We start from the raw sequence: 16,040 nt of genomic DNA, 5'->3' as shown, positions 1-16,040 counted from the left end.
CTCGATGCCCTATATATTCCGTATGCGATTATCAGAAGGGGCCTGCGTTTATGGAGTCAAAACTGCTCTGCTGAGCTCCTTTTCGGGCAGGGGGTGTGCTGCGGCGCGGTATGTACCTTTGAAAGAGATGCGCGCCATCCGAAGTCATTAACGCACCCTTTGTTTTTGCTCAGATTAATAACAGGTTTCTGGGTCGACACTCTACAGCTGGCAAATTCTTAGGGAAATAGCTAAGCAATAATTATGGTAAATATCGTGCTTTAAAGGTACTGCAAAATGCTGGGAAATGCTTGTTGCCAATTCATGAGCTTGAAAGTTGATGCAAAAATTGACCCAAGTAGCAGTGTAAGTTTTTTAGAAATGTGGCTGCTAAGTTAGCATGCTTTTCAAACGGTGAGAACTGTCTCATCCCTACTTTAAATCTTATTAAAATTCATAACAAAAAGTTTCCCTAAAAGGTTTAATGCGTTGTTGTACAGATCTCGACGTGAAGAATCGAAATCTACCAATGAAATGTGGTCAAGCGCTGTAAATTTTGGATATAATTTAAATAGCTTGAATTTGTACTTTAGCAAGGTCTTTTTTTGACTACTGTAAATTGCAGTACATTTTTTTATCAATAAACTGCTGTTGCATCCGACAATTCAAATAATTTTTAATTGTCACCCTGTATCAATCCACAGTAAGTGAAAAATAACTCAGCAAAAATAAAAATAATAAGAACAAAACCTCCAATTAAAAACAGCTCTCTTATCTGATTCTGATCATCGGGTGATATCAAGCTGGGCGCTACAGCATGCAAACATTGTAATAATATTGTTGACGTTGACAAGGACATTCTGTCATCCCTGTTGCAAGTGGCGTCAGCTTAGCGCAATAAATTTCAGAGGCAATCACAAAAAAAGCGACGCGTTTTTGACGAATCATGATTCTTTTGATGACTGCGTAGCTCCCCTCAAGGTCTCGGCTCTGCAGCGGCATGGTTCGGATTCGCTGGGCACCCGCCAGTTTCGGGGCTTTAATGCAGCGAGTAGCGAAAGCGAATGTTCTCGAAAGGCTTATGTGAACGCGCCCTCTGTGCGGCACCCCCTTTTTGTCCCCGCGAATGGAGCCGGGCGTAATGTATTCGGCGGAGGCGGCACACGCAGCTAACTCACTGAACTGGCGTCGACGAGCAAATTGAAAGAGCTTAAGAGCCGGGATTTCAAATTTTTGCAAGCGTTATAAAATGTAAAAGCCGCTGAATATAAAATTGTTCAGAGCCGGATAATAAAAGGAACTGGCCGACAGCACAACAAGTCCAAGTACGGCCTTCTTATATATTGTACTTTGCTGCACACGCATGCCATTTGCGCCGGGCGTGTGTGGATTTAATTGGGTTTCGAAATTTTCCGTGTGCACGAAACAGGAGATCGAGCTGCTCGGCGGTGTCTCATTTTAAACAGCCCGCAGCGAGAGAAGAAGCAAACTGCCAAGGAATAACGATGCAAATTTCTCAGAGGAGACTCAGTTAATTGAATCAGCAAACAATTAAGTAGCACAGCACATCCTCTTACTGCTGGAAGTGGATAAATCAAAATGACGGCGACAGGCGACAAAAGAGTTTTATTAATGCTTCTCCCTCCGCTGACAGGCAAAGTTTTATTATGAAACGTGGCGTACGGGCATTGTAAGCAGTCGTCTGGATTAATTCTCAAGAGGTTCCCGAGACTATGAGCGCTTCCGTTTAAATTTCAAACTTAAAAAAAGCTTTTAATGACGAGATAAAGACAGTTTTAGAATAATAAAAGGTGATGATACGCAAACTTTGAGGCTAAGACTGCCCAAGTTCAGGGCCTATTTTACGTCATGGAATTAACAAAGTTAAAGTGGTGCCACACCTTCAAAGTTATCTAGAAATTTCCTTTACAGATAAAGTTTTGAGCTTCATTTGTGCCTTTCAGCCACACTGCGGTCTTTCCCTAGCTTGGCCAGTAGAATATTATTTCCTCTCTGATTTATGCCAAACGCCGTGCTCATCTCTGTTCGTGCTTCACAGAATAATATATATCCTCCTGCGAGGAGCCGGTGCCAAATTTACCGCTCTTTCTTTTTTCTTTCTTCTGAATTTAATTTAACAAAACCTGTTCGGAATCGTCAAACGCGCGGGCACCGAACTAATAGCACACCACGCAGAATAAACACTCGTGCGAAAACTGTTTGACAGTACGAAATAAGTGACAGGAGGAGGAGGATTTCGGCGAGATTAAATCTCGCGGCGGGGCAGTGGTCTTTATCTTACGTTAGCGTCTAACGATGTGGTCCGAGCGAGAGCTAGCAGGGACGTAATATTGCATTATTACGAGTGGTCCGCGCCGAGGCGGGCATAAGGGCCTGTCAGCATATTAGGCCTGCCAATGACTGACACTGCAAAATAGGAAATTCTTTCTGCAGGCTGGAGCGGAAAAGCGGAAGCAGGCGCCTGTCTATTAAGTGACAGGGCTGCTTTTTATCTCTCGAGAAAATGATGCGTGCAGAGGAGAGAGCCACGCCGCACATTTGTACACCTTCATTCGCCGTTCGCCGGCACGGCACATATAAATACATTGATGCATCGACCGCTCGGCCAGCAACACACAGGGGGTTTACGCGTCACTAGCGAAATTGTTACTTTTCCTGCCAGTTTTGCTTGCTCCATCTCGCCCCCCGGCAACAACAATGAATCTCGTCGCCTCCGCAGCATGCGCACACTTATCTCCGCCTCACGCTGGCTGGCAACTATGGGCGGGCGACGTCGAATGGAAATCAATTATTTGTTGGTTCTAGATTGAAATTCCGCTATCACAGCACAAATTGTCTCCTACGCTGGGAAATGGAAATTGCGTGCGATGAGAGAGTGAGAGTGGTTAGGCAAATGAGATGGCAGACGATTTGCGCGCTGACAATGAGCACTCATTATACTGGGCAAATACCGCAGAGGCTTTTTAAAAGCTTTCCGCGAAAGAAAAATGAAGCGATTTGAAAATAGAACAGCTTTGAGGTTAAAAACGCTTAAAACGATCTGCTAGAGCCCTGAAAAAATAAAAGAGACGCGGCTAAAAAGGTCAGCAAGTTCAGAAGGAGAGATCAAGTCTCTCGTTCTGTTCTGGTGCAGGATTGAGGGCACTTGAAGCATGCCGTGTTTTATGGACGTCCTCTCCAAATATAAATTTAGACCGCCTTGCTCATTGTTTCGCTTCTGAATCGGGGCAAAAATAGCTGTGGAGGGCGGGCGGTGAGATTGAAATTGGCAGCCTTGCGCAAACATCAAAGCGTGTAATATTTTAATTAGACCCTGAAGTACCGACGGCAGAAAAGAGGATCAAAAGGTTTAGAGAATTCGACGCGGTTTCAACACCCCCGTGATTGCGACAAGCGAGATTCGCTGAGCGCCGAGCGCAATAAAAGAAGCGAGCAAAGGGGTCCGAATTGCATTTTGCAAGCGCGTCGCATGCAGATAAAGCCGTCAAACCTCTAGAAAAACACGGGCAAGAATAAAACTGCTCTGGCACGCGCTCATTCAACTTCACGTGACGTTCACGAATGTTGCTACACGCACTCGCACTCGGCGCACTAATTCATGAGAACTACAACACGCCGACACTTTTATTCTATTGTTTTCCCTCAAACTAGGCCGTAGAGTAGAGTACGCTCTTAAAGTTGGTTACAGCCACCAAACACCAAACACTATACTAACAAGAGAATGGTCTAGACAATCAGCTTTAGAGCCCGATTCCCATCAGGCGTGATTTGGCTGAGCTTAGTATTAATTCCGTGCGGCGCTAAACGGGCCTTCAGTGAGTCGGCTTGTTATTGGCAGCTGATATCACATGCTCCCATGGCCAAATATATTTTAAATTCAGAGCCAGCACTTTGTTGCCGACTGCGTTATTTTAGATTCAGTTTTAAAGCAGTTTGTCAAGGGAACAAGATTTTAGATAACATGAAAGGGAAAAAGAAGGAGACTTACTGCATGGATGAAGTTAACGGAGGGAAAAAATAAACGCATTTGACAGATGAAGTCTCAAGTTGGCTGAAGTATGGAATTGGACGAAATCTACAGCTAATCTGCAATAAACTATATTCAAAACTGTCAAAACTGGGGACGAGTTGGCTATGCTGTACATGCGGGAGTGATTTCCCGTCATTTCCAAATATGCAGCACAGCCGACCCGACACTTCATCTGTCAAATGTGTTTTTTTTGCGCTAGCTGCGTAAACTCCATCCGTGTGACAAATCTCCTTTTTCATTTTCCCCTGTCCCCTCTTTTCATAAGATTTTCCTTCAAACTTATTAAAAAAACCTTCGTTCTAAGTTATGGAATTTATTGCTAACATATTTCTCGCTAAACGAAAAAAAGAAACCGCGAGGCTGGTGATGAGCTTTACTTGCCAGCAAACAAACGAGGGAGGCAAACGGCCCCATAAAAATTGCACCACGCACACACGCGGCGAAGGATGGCGCACCCGAAAAAAGGGAAAGAAGCCTGGGTTGCAAGCAACGCGGAATTTAGGGACGTGACTCGAACTTTGTGCATAGCGCCGTGCTTCCTGCATAAAACAGCCCTTTTCCCTCCCTCCGCTCGCTACTCGCGGCGCGAAGCTTACCGCAGTGATTTTTTACTGTCAATGCGAGTAAATCTCCAGTCCTAGTGTGGTACGAGCCGGGAATTCGCGATGGGAATGCGTGCGCAAATTATTCATATTATACGCGTTAGGAGTGCGTGAAAAAAAACACGAGCATTGTGTGTCGGATCGACTGCTGGATAAACATCTTTCGTGCGGGCGGAAAGTGCGCGCGGGCAACTTTTTACGACCGTTTTACGGAGTCGGTCGGCTGTCTATCGGCGTGTCTCTTATATTCTATTTACGCTGAAATTCAAGCGGTGTATCCACGAGACCGATAAAAGTGCGGCTTATGCGGTCGGCAGGTCGGTTAATATCGAGTAAGGAAAGCCGTCTGTCCTACCTTATGACGAAATTGACGCACACGACGCTGATGGGCTGCTGCGCCTTGCCGCCGTGCAGAAGGGTGGCCTGCGTGAGCACCCACACATAGCCGCCGCCCTGTGCCAGGAAGCGGTAGCGACCGATTTCGCTCTGGCCCTTGGCGAACACTGCAAGCAAGAAAAGGTTGAGCAGATTAGTCAGGCGGGTAACAGCACAGGGACACAAAATTTGTTGGAAAAAATCGTAATTGTGTTATATTGCAAGCCTTGGTTTGAAATATAAGTCGATGCATGCACGCAAGTGAAGGATAAAAAGCACTTAATGTCAAATACACCCGGATAAAGCCCCAAGAGAGCCATACAATCTTTTTGTGGCATTTCAAAATTATGCAACCCGCGCAACCTTCGTGTCAAGAAGTTGCCTAGCGTGGTTAACACGAAAATCATGCACTGCTGTTGAAGCTATAGAAGGAAATTCAGTGATGAAAAGGTTCCATGCATGAGCCGTCTGTTTTATGGAGACATACCTTTCATGAGATACACAAGGCAGTTTTAAAATTATAATTTGTCGTTTCGTCTTTAAAATTACTGGTTACTTCCCTTTTGCCACTTTCAGCCTGCAGATTGAGACAGACTTCTAGGAACCTCATGAAACGCCCCATTCATTATTTATAACCAGCGCGACGGCATAAATTAATCCCATTTGGTGAGCGAGACTGTGATTAGCATAAATTGCCGTCGATACAATCGAGGGACCGACTCTACCTGCCCCTCACTTGTCGGGTAATCCTCGCAAAAATGTCTACAAGGATAATATTTCATGCAGTCGCATATCTCGTAAATAATCCACCACTAGTGCGTTCCTTCGCGCTCTCAGATAAAACTTTTTAAAAACTTCCCTTGCTATTGTTATTACAGTTAAACTCTCGAGGAAAGAAGCGAGTTTCGTGAGCGAGAAACTTTCGCTGCGCGCGAAAACGCGCTTAGCTTCTTGTCAGGGGCATACGCAGTTTTTTTTGCAGCGAATACGAAACTCGATTTGCAAAGTGAGATTCATCTGGAGCATTTCGATTGAATACGTATTGTAGGTCTACATCCATTCCCTGGAAATTGAGTTTACACAATAAACTTTATGTGGTTTCCGCGCCCGGCTGGCAAACAGACGTAGAAATAAGACCGAGCCAAGATTTGCACAGCACGCTCTTACTTACGCGCTAGCACAAACACACAAAGCGAGCACAGCGTGCTCCTTCGACATCAAGTGCATGTTTAAAGACGGGCCGAGAAATATCAGAGAGCGACCGGCGGCCAACAGGCTTTAAATTGTAGTCACAAAGTATTCTGTTGGGTAATTGTGCTCGCGCGCCACTGCTACACTGTTAATAAAAATGCACTTGTAGCTTCTCTCGGCGCAGCTTTACGAAATCGGTCACCTCGATAGATAGAAAAAGGTATTCGTTGTTTCAAAACCTAATGCATCAGCAAGTCTTAACTGCTGAACAACATTCCTAACTTTTCCTTATTTTTCCACAAAAATAAACAAAAACTATCCTATTTTCTTTAATGATGCAAAGCTCGCATTCTCGCGCTTCATTTTTTGGCTTTGAATGGGCCTGAACAGAATTGAAACGGCGGAGCAGCCGTGAAAAAGAACAATTTTTGTGCGACACACTCAGAGAAAAAGGAAACAGCACCATTCTTCTCTGCCCAAAAGCTCCGCAGAGACCAAGAAGCCCAAAGTTAGCCTCAAAAAGAAAGCACGCTACACCGCAACTAACTTGACATTTCATTTCAGGTTGTATTTCATGCCGGAAGCTTGTTAAGGAAGATTTATTCGCGAAATAAAGCCTATTACTCGCAAACAGAGCGTTGATCCCCCGCAGGCAGGCGAGTATAATTTATTAAGTGCGAGACCGGGTGGCGGAAGAATGGCAAGAAGTTCGCTAATAGTTTCTACCGGGGTGCTCAATGCAACGTGTTGATTTGCCCCAGCTGACAGTGATGAATCGAATGCTTAGCAAGGCAAATTGCTATATAGTTCCGGATCAGAAGGCGTAAAGCGTCGCAACTTGTGGCTTGCGAAGTGCTTAAAATTCCTGGGATAGCTCGCAACAAGACGCGCGGATAATAATGCAAAAGAAAAGAGATTGATTGTTTTATTTGTCGCGTGGCCCAAATCCAATTTCCCGGCCGTGGCTGGAGCCAGCAGCAGCAGCACCGACCGAGCTCTATCTTTACGAGCCATTGCACGAGCGTTCTCTAGAGAGATAAACCCGCAGCGAGGGTTGATGACCGACCCGAAAAACAGCCCCCGGCACCAGCCGTCGCTGTCCAGAGGTGAAATCGGATCCGGATGGCTAAAGTGCAGTATGAAACGGTGCACATGCCGCGCGATTGCGTGAACCGGTCGGCCGGCCATTAAAGCTGCCGGTGGTCGCCGCTTCTTCAAGAGTGAAAGTAAACAAATAATAGAGAGAAGATGAGCACGTAGGCCGCCGCGGGACGTCTCTAGGCTTCACCGAATTAAAAAAAAGTGCGTGCGCGCGTGGTCGCCGAATTTATTTTGAACCAGCCGTTAAATTATTTCGGTGTGCGTCGGCGCTTGACTCGAATATTTGCAAAATCGTATGATCTCTCGAATGGGCCACCCGTTTCGCTTTCGAATTGGGTGGTTGCTGAGAGCACAGAGCACCAGCAGTAGACCGTCGTAAAACGGGTGCGTGTACAGGCAGGCAGGCTGTTTTCGAATCGCACTCTCTCACTCTCGCTGGCAGCACTAAATTTCAACTGGTGCACGCCGTTCTTCTTTTGCGCCTTCCACCGACGGGCCTGAACGTTTTATTGCCGTGTATTATTACCATCATCGCGGTTCCAATGAATTGATGGCTTGAAAAAGTCGCCGATTTAGCACACTCATTGTGTGCCAGAATAATCTCGGGGCCGATTCAAATAATAGAAACCTGACGCCTGATCGAAGGAGATTTCATTTGGATGCGGACCAGACGATTGTGTAATTATTGAGACTAAAAAAACAGATGAGGTAGGAACGATATTTTATTTGAGAAGCCCAGCCTATTGTTTTCACCGCATTTTAATGCTGCGACTCAAAATGTGGATTGGAACCAAGATGCAAAAGTCGAGACGATTCCGACCCCTTTAATGACTCAGTGAGCTCTACACAAAGTTTTAGCTCTTCGTGATGGATGACTACTAGAAAAGTCGGCCGCGTCGCACATGGCGCTTGCTATTCATTGCGTGCCAACAACATAATTTACTACTAAAGGGATGCTGCGAAAATTCCTCACTTTGATCGCCCTGATTCAGAGGCGAATTATTATCATTATGATTTCTCGCGCGAGCGGGTTCAACGGCCTTTTCGTCATCACTCGGGCGCAGTGTGCCGCTAGATTAGTTTGTGTCAGCACACATCTAGAATCTCTCAGCTTGCCAAAAACAGGGGAACCAGTGCAGCTGTTGAATCTCGCCACCCGTAAAATATTTATTTTTAGTTAGGTGCTCACGGCAGTATGTGTCGGCCGACTCTGCGCAGGGCATGACCTGCTGCAAGCTGGAGTACAGACACGGACTCCTCGCATCAGTATTGCCGGAATATTCTACTCCCGACAAAGCATGTTAAACGCAAGGTTGGATCGCGTGCCCAGAGCCACTAATTCCTCCGAGGCGCACGCAGATAGCTTTTAATTTGGCTGAAAGTTTATCAAAGACGGCGTGAGCGAGTGGAGGCAATTGACAAGATCGAATATTGTGATTCGTCGGTCGACAAAGGTCCCAGAATAGCTAGCAGCGCAGGAATCGGTGAGCCGCCAAGTGACTTCAAGGGCCACTGATGCTGCTGCTAGTACACGGTGCAGCTCGCCCGTCCACGCCCCCACTTTTGATTGGTGCCAAAAGCACGATCTACCTTGAATTCGTGCAAAAGTTGGCACGTGACTTAAAGAGGTACTTTATCAGTAGACATGTTTTTATCAGAAAAATCACTGTTAGGATTATAAGTAAAAGAGAAATCTGGAACGTAGATCCAAGTTCAGCCACTTGCTTTTCATTTTCGATTGACCAACATTTGATTATGCAACAAGACTATAAAAAGTATCAATTTTTTTGCAACCATCCTGTTTAGCAATCACGACGGATTTAGAAGGGAGATAAATTTAGAGCGTTGGGTCCCCCCGAAAAAATGCCTCAGCTAGTGTAAGTGTATGCCAGTCTAAATTAGAGTCTACAATTTCTCAAACGAGTCCAAATTCAACTTGTCACTTTCTAAACACATGCTAACACAATTTTAAGATTTCTGGCACTCAATGCCATTTTTTTGCAAACAATAAATATAAAATTGTCCTTTGCAGTGATCATCAAAAGAGATAGAGCTGGTAAACACGCTATGATAAATTTATTTTGTGTTTACTCGGAAGGAAAAAACACTACCTAATTAAAATAGCATATGTACAAAGCATGTTTTAAGATATAATTCTATTTTAAGAAATTTTTAATTAGGCAGCGTGTAAACATCAATTTTAACTTGTTTGCAAACTAATCTGTGCCACTTTTTACAATTAATGGAACCCTAACCACAAGACAAATAAATGCATGGCTAAAACTCACAATTTTTGAAGCCCTTGTGGATGATCTCGTGGTCCAGAGCATGATGGAACTCAAAGAAAGATCGGTCGATCAGGTCATCAGGGTCGTAGCCGAGGAACTCCCCAATACTGCAAAAAAATCAAATTTAAAATTATAAAATTTCCAATTGGAAATTCTTAGCATACTTGTCATCAGCGTAAGTAAACTTCATGTCGAGAGAGTGTTTGCTGAGGAAGGTTTGTTTGTCCAACGGGATTTCAATGTTGGCTGGGTGAGGAATCGGTTCTCCAATTGCAACCAAGCACCTCTGCAATGGGTCATCTTTGGCAGAGCTCTCGCGCTTCTTATTACTGCTCGAACTGTGGCCATCGTCCACCTCCTCTTTAATCCTTGGTTTGCGGAGTACGTGTCCGGTGCAGTGAATGACCTGATCAAGAGGTTTATCATTTATTAATTAACCACCGACTTTGTAACTGAGCATACTTTGTAAGAGGCAGATTTCAGGTTAACGTTTCTGCCTTTGGTAGTGAGGGTGCACTTCATTCGCAGGAAAAACGACTGGGGCAGCAGTGACTCTTTTGGCGCCACTGATTTGGAGCTGGCCTTGTTCCCGCTCTTGGCGAGCCCCAACACTTCTCGCAGTTCGTCGTGGTCGCATGGATGGCTGAATTCGAAAATGCTGTTCCCCATCAGATCCATCTGCGTAAACGGCAAAATTACATTCAATATAAGCCTGCATAATGAATATTCGCGTGCACTTGTGGGCGTTCCAAACGTGTTCCATGAGAAATTTGCATAACGCCCAAAATCGCAATCCAGTTACCGCCAATTACACGCATGCGAGTCGCCTTAATGGCCGATGAGGGAAGGAGTAGAGAGACGAGCACGGCAGTAAATGTACAGTCTCTTGAGAGGATGTTTGTTTGCTATACTCACTTGGGATAATCCTAAGTGTTGACTAACATTCTCCGAAAGGAAAACCATGTCACCGTCCGACGAAACCACGAGCAAGAAGCCTTGCAGTGCTTGCAGAAATTCACCATCTGCTCCACCAGTGACTGCCAGACTTCTGGTTGGAACTGCAATTAAAAATGACATAAGAATTTATTGACAAATCATTTCCCTCTCAGTTTCTTAAATATGAGTGATTTATTCAAACAATTAATCTCTAATCTTGCCAAATTTTCCCGCAAGTGCTCTTATGTAACTGAGATTTTAGATTGGCCATTCTCACCAAGTTCGGCCACTCTCCGTGCTTTGAGATAGGAGATGGTGAGGCGCATCACTGAGGCTTTGTCCAGGGTGTTGCAGCTTCCAGGGGCCAGCGGCAGGGCCTGCGCCAGGGAGGTGAAGATTTCCGTCTCTCGTCCACGGCGGCATCTTGCAGCATCCCTCGATTTTTCCTTGCGTCGTTCAGAATTCCTGCAAGCACAAGAGGCGAAAATAATTGTTAGAAAATGAGGCACGCAATCTGGGTCAGGGGCAAAGGGTACAGGGGCGGACCATTGCATCTCCAGGTGCTCGTGATAGCGGATGGCCATCTGGATGCACGCGGCGCAGCAGTGCATGCCCTGCTGATAGTGGCACGCATGCTGGTGCTGGTTATGGGTCGGGATTTGGGGTTGGTGGTTGCGGTACTGCCCGCTGCAGCACATCATGGTGGGTCGCACCTGGGATCTACACTGTCGCCTCGGAGACAAGAACCGTCTAAAATCGGTCTTATCGAGTTTTATCAAGCCACGATTTGCTTGTTGCATCAATCCATATCATTAGAGCGCACCGATTTTCGTCTCATTCCATCTCAAACGTTCTGTAATATTATTATGTGTACTCGCGAGCGTTGCCTACCTCAAGGATGCGGATTATTATTTATCGTAATGTGCGGTCTTATCCTAAAGTCATTCTCAGATTGTTACCATTGCACTCACCCACGAAAATAGATTTAAGATGTAAATGGCTGTTCGATTAAATTTTGCTTTAAAATAAAGAACTATTCGTAATAAGCTGGTTGGCGATTTTTTTAATTATTCATGATTGACGTATAGTTTTCCTCCAAACTCATAAAAAACTCATTCATTTGTATTAACAAGCCTGAAAATGATGGTAATCATTCATTTTTTACCGTTGAAAACTTTTAGTTTTTATTTTGAGGAATCTGGATAGTAAAATAAAATGCCCAAAAATGGATATTTTTTACTGACGAGAAAAAGTACATAAATTCCAGTGCCATTCGACCTTGTCTGGTGCTTTTCAAAATGAGGGAAAGACCACGTCATCCCGCCTGGGTGAAAGGATATCCCCGATGGACAAAAAAGAGGTCACGTGCAGAAAACGACGGTTACACGCGAGGAGTTGCTTTCAAGGCTCTTTTAATTTTAGCTAATCTTATCACCGCGCGAGCAGCGGGCGCGGGCAAGCATGGAGTCGAAAATTTAAAAGTGTCAGTTCTGATTTGCGTTTGGCGGTGCAGATGGCAGTGGCACCCGGAGAAACCGGGCGCTGGATTCGGGGTCGCGGCGGCCGCAAGGCACGTGAGGAGAGCACCACCACGCGGCTTTCCAACGTCGCAGAAGCAGCGCGCGCAAGGGCAGGTCCCCCATTCATAGGAAATGAGGAGGGTCGGCCGCATTTTTGCCGCGCGGGCCAACTCGCAGAAAATTTGCACACGCGGCTAAGCGCCACTTCTATTTCGCGCTTCCGCTCCCCTCTATCGACCAGGGGCGCGTGGATGCCACCCCCCAAACCACTTGAGTTTGCCCTGCTGGCCATAAATATTCAAGGACGCGCGTGTTTCGTCCTGGAAAAGAGCCACGCGGGTCGTTCCGTTTTATTGTAAATCGGTAACAACTATAGAATGATGTCATTGTGTATGGTTGAAATAAAAAACCTCTTTTGAGACAGCGAAGAGTGGTTTCGTTATTGGGTCAAACTCAGCTTGTAGAACTTCCTTGAAGCCTTTAAGGATCAGATAGTTGCGTAATCAGGGGTTGTTATATTGATCGAAGGGTTATCTGCGGAGCCGAGCCTAAAACGGGGCTCGCAGAATTTCAGGGCATTTGTAATAAATAATTATTTGATCTCCCTATAAAAATAGCACAAGTTTTCTAGAATAGCTTTTCATGCCAACAATTAGAACGTTATTTTTCATCTGTTGACTTAGTAAGTAGTTCATTGAATTTATATTGTTTGGGACACTTAGCAGCAGTTTATATCAACGATGAGAAAAAAATCAGTACCGAGGCAGTTATATTTCAGGTTTTGCTAAATTTCTTGAAAAATTAAAGGGTGTTTTCAATGATTTTGTTTCCTCACGTCGCGATCTATCCAATGATGTACAAATGTAATAAATCATGATTTCCAATAAAAAGACAGTGCTCGTCGCTGCTTGATTAGCACTCAAATTGATTTTCTCAAATGTTTAAACAGGTAACCAGGGAAATTTTTTTCTCTTGCCTAAAGTTGAGATAGTATTTCAAGTAAAGGCGAAAAGGATTTTTTACAATTTTTCGGTGACTTAAATACTTAAATAATTTCAATTTTTATTTTTAACATTTCAAAAGAAAAATGGTCTGCCTAATTTCTTAGAAAAACTTAGATAGCAATTAGGCTAAACTTTGCTAGTTTTATTTCACACGTCCAAGATTTGCCCCCTGTATCCTTGAACACTAGAATCGAAACAGGCCTCCTAAGCGTGTTTTAAATAATTATTCAAATGAATTCTGAAACTGCCGTGAGACACCATATTTAGAATGACATTGTTAAATTTTGTTCTAAAGCGAATGAAATATACATGGGCACTATAAAAATTTTGATTTCATGAGACAGCTAGCAACCTTCGCGAATTTAATACGTGGCATGATTTAGTCGTCAAAGACGTCAGAGTTAATTATGAGCAGCTAGGTTTCTGTATTTTGAACAAAACATGTCACGTCTGTTACGACTGTTACCCAGGTACGGTGGTTTGTACAGTTCAGAGCTGGGCCGTGGCGAATTTTGGGACAAAAATCGATGTCAGCAGCTCATTATTTTTAGATGCGCGCCGCGAAAACACGATTCTTTCATTTCGCAAGCGCGTTTGATTGTTACCCCCACAACCTGACGAAAGACGTCGTCGAGTCGCTCAAGCTTAAATTTAGCGCCTGGGAAATCCTGGGAAAAGTGCCTGGAAACGGCGGTGATAATATTTGCTAGGTAACAGCTCGCGCCCAGGGAAGCTGCGGGGCGAAACCGAACCGCGCGTCAGTTCATGTTGTGTTTCGATGGAAAAGTTTCAGCAACAAGGAAAGGCACGTGTGTTGCGGAATTGAATTACACGCTCGTAGTTTCGGCAACTCAGGAGTTAGTTTCCAGGAAGAAGAATTATTGGATTTTGATGTCAAATTAATGGAACTTAGGGGGTAATAAAATTTCCAGTTGAAGGGGTCGTCCATTTTTACTATCGCGGAGAGACGGCGCCAAGAGGGTTGTAATCCCGCTCAAAATGTAGCGTGTTGGGCGGCGATTTATAGGGGCGACGTTTTATTGGGCAGTTTTTGGGATCGATTTCCTCTAGGAAATCACTTGGTGCTTGACCTTTCATCTATTTTTGATATACTCCAGTAATAAAACCCACGGTCTTGGTCTCAAGTGGGAATGCATAAGTCAAAGTTCAGCCTTGGTGTTCGTATTTACAAGTTACGAGGGGTCCTCTGCGAATATGTTTACAATAATTGTCACCGCCACTGCTCTACAGAGACACAATAAAGCACGGCATTGTTTCATTCGCATCACCGAGTGTTTACGCAACGAGCACAACGGACACAGAGCGTAAAACAAAGCCAGGATTCAAATGAAAACTATATACTAAACAAAAACAAACATGATTTATTTAAAATAAAACATTATAGGAATTATTTTTCGGTAAAATAAATCAAATAATCCTGATATTTGAATCCTTTGTAAATGCGAATTTTTATATTTATATTGAAAATTGACTCATGTGAGGCTCTAAAAGTCAATTTCACTTAAATTTAATAAAAACTGAGGTACAAGAGGTCAGGATGATCAGCCTAGTTATATTTATTCATTATACAAACAGATCTGCATAAGTAATAAGGAAAATACTCCACACAAAAATATTTCAGTGCAATACTCTTGTCTGTCTCGCTACTTGCTGGTTTGCACCTTTCCAGCATGCGTGATTTGGCTTCACGGGACGAATGTCTAGCATTTCAATGCAATCCTCGGTGCGGAGGCAAGTGGCCCTTGAGTGGGCTGGGTCTCTGTGCGGCCTGGTGCGCCCATGTTATCCGTTCGTGGTTTTATTGGGACCCGGGTTTCAGCATTCGTGCTAGTGCAGTGCGCGCCCTTCCCGGTCCGAGAGGACAGGGATAAAAAGAGCAAAAAAAATTTAAAAATGCGCTTGAAGATGGAGAGGCGGTTAAAAATCACTTGTCACATGAGCAAAGGACTATTGCTTGCCAAATGAATGCTGAATTTCAAAGTGAAACAGTCAGCAGCGTTTAAATAAATAGCGTTTTCAACCGACAGCCCCAACCCGAACCAACTTACAATTTAGCTAACGTGACTAGACTCTTTATGCGAAACAGCAATTCTCCCAGGTGCATAAATTAAAAGTCAAAATACAATCGGGGCTCGGCACAATCGATATGTGTCTAATAAATGCTGTGAATAGATTTGTGTCACTCGCCATGTACGCTCTAATATGAGTGCTTGATGTGACCTACTGACGATTGTGTTTTCACAGAAGCTCGGCTGCGCAAACAAATCGGCACCGTGCGTGCATGTGATCTATGCAGCCAGTGCTCACTAGTAGTATTACTGCACTGACGCAATGGCATAACGAGCTTCTATCTCGAAACGTTTCGCTGTGATGCCAAAGAGCAGCTAACGTAGTTGAACACTTCATGCGGGCCATAATACATGTTTTTCACTATAATGTTTATCAATCAAGAGGCGGGCAATTTGAAATCGTCGATGGCGGCAAAGGCCAGCGGAGGGTGAGATATCGACTCAAGAGCACACCAGTAAAAAGGCGTGATAAGCTGAGGCGAGATTTTAAGTTACTATATGTAATCTTTTTGCGTTTCAATATTTGAATCATTAATTCCACGCATTCTACTTTTCCTTTACGTTTTTAAATTTTTGCTAAAGTTTCTTACAAACAATAATTATAAGAAAAAAAACGAGGTCGATGAGGAAAGCAGGGACTCCAAATTTCCTCCCTGTTGACGAGACTAATTTTACGCTTGACGACGACGAGCTCTTATTGACATCACTTTAATTAATGCGTTAAGAGTAGCTTCTAGATTTTCTGACGCATTTTCCCCCATATCGATTTCCTACTATAAAATATACTACGAGGAAGAAAACGAGACGCACGTGGATGTCACTTGTGTGACGGCTGCTATCAGCTTTCTTTAGAGCTTAAAAAACTGTTGGGAATAAAGTTTACATCATATAAGGACAGTGATA

At 44.2% G+C, this 16,040-nt stretch overlaps 1 protein-coding gene across 2 annotated transcripts in view; it reads right to left on the bottom strand.

The window, feature by feature from the left end:
- LOC135938874 (hypoxia-inducible factor 1-alpha-like) overlaps window positions 1-16,040 on the bottom strand; it is a 49,057-nt gene that overhangs the window by 15,915 nt on the left and 17,102 nt on the right. Inside the window, exons 1-7 of one of the 2 annotated variants that reach the window (XM_065482878.1) lie at window positions 11,070-11,241; window positions 10,801-10,988; window positions 10,503-10,645; window positions 10,050-10,265; window positions 9,752-9,993; window positions 9,588-9,694; window positions 4,988-5,135 (exon numbers count right to left, since the gene is read on the bottom strand). In XM_065482878.1, the coding sequence (XP_065338950.1) occupies window positions 4,988-5,135; window positions 9,588-9,694; window positions 9,752-9,993; window positions 10,050-10,265; window positions 10,503-10,645; window positions 10,801-10,988; window positions 11,070-11,224 (1,199 nt within the window). In that variant the 5' untranslated portion in view covers window positions 11,225-11,241. Of the gene's footprint in view, window positions 1-4,987; window positions 5,136-9,587; window positions 9,695-9,751; window positions 9,994-10,049; window positions 10,266-10,502; window positions 10,646-10,800; window positions 10,989-11,069; window positions 11,242-16,040 lie in introns of those variants that run through there. The other variant, XM_065482879.1, reaches the window with a different exon arrangement.

This window comes from Cloeon dipterum, chromosome 3 (genome assembly GCF_949628265.1).
Source record: "Cloeon dipterum chromosome 3, ieCloDipt1.1, whole genome shotgun sequence".
Lineage (NCBI taxonomy): Eukaryota > Metazoa > Arthropoda > Insecta > Ephemeroptera > Baetidae > Cloeon > Cloeon dipterum.
This window is presented reverse-complemented; position numbering and strand designations above follow the sequence as displayed.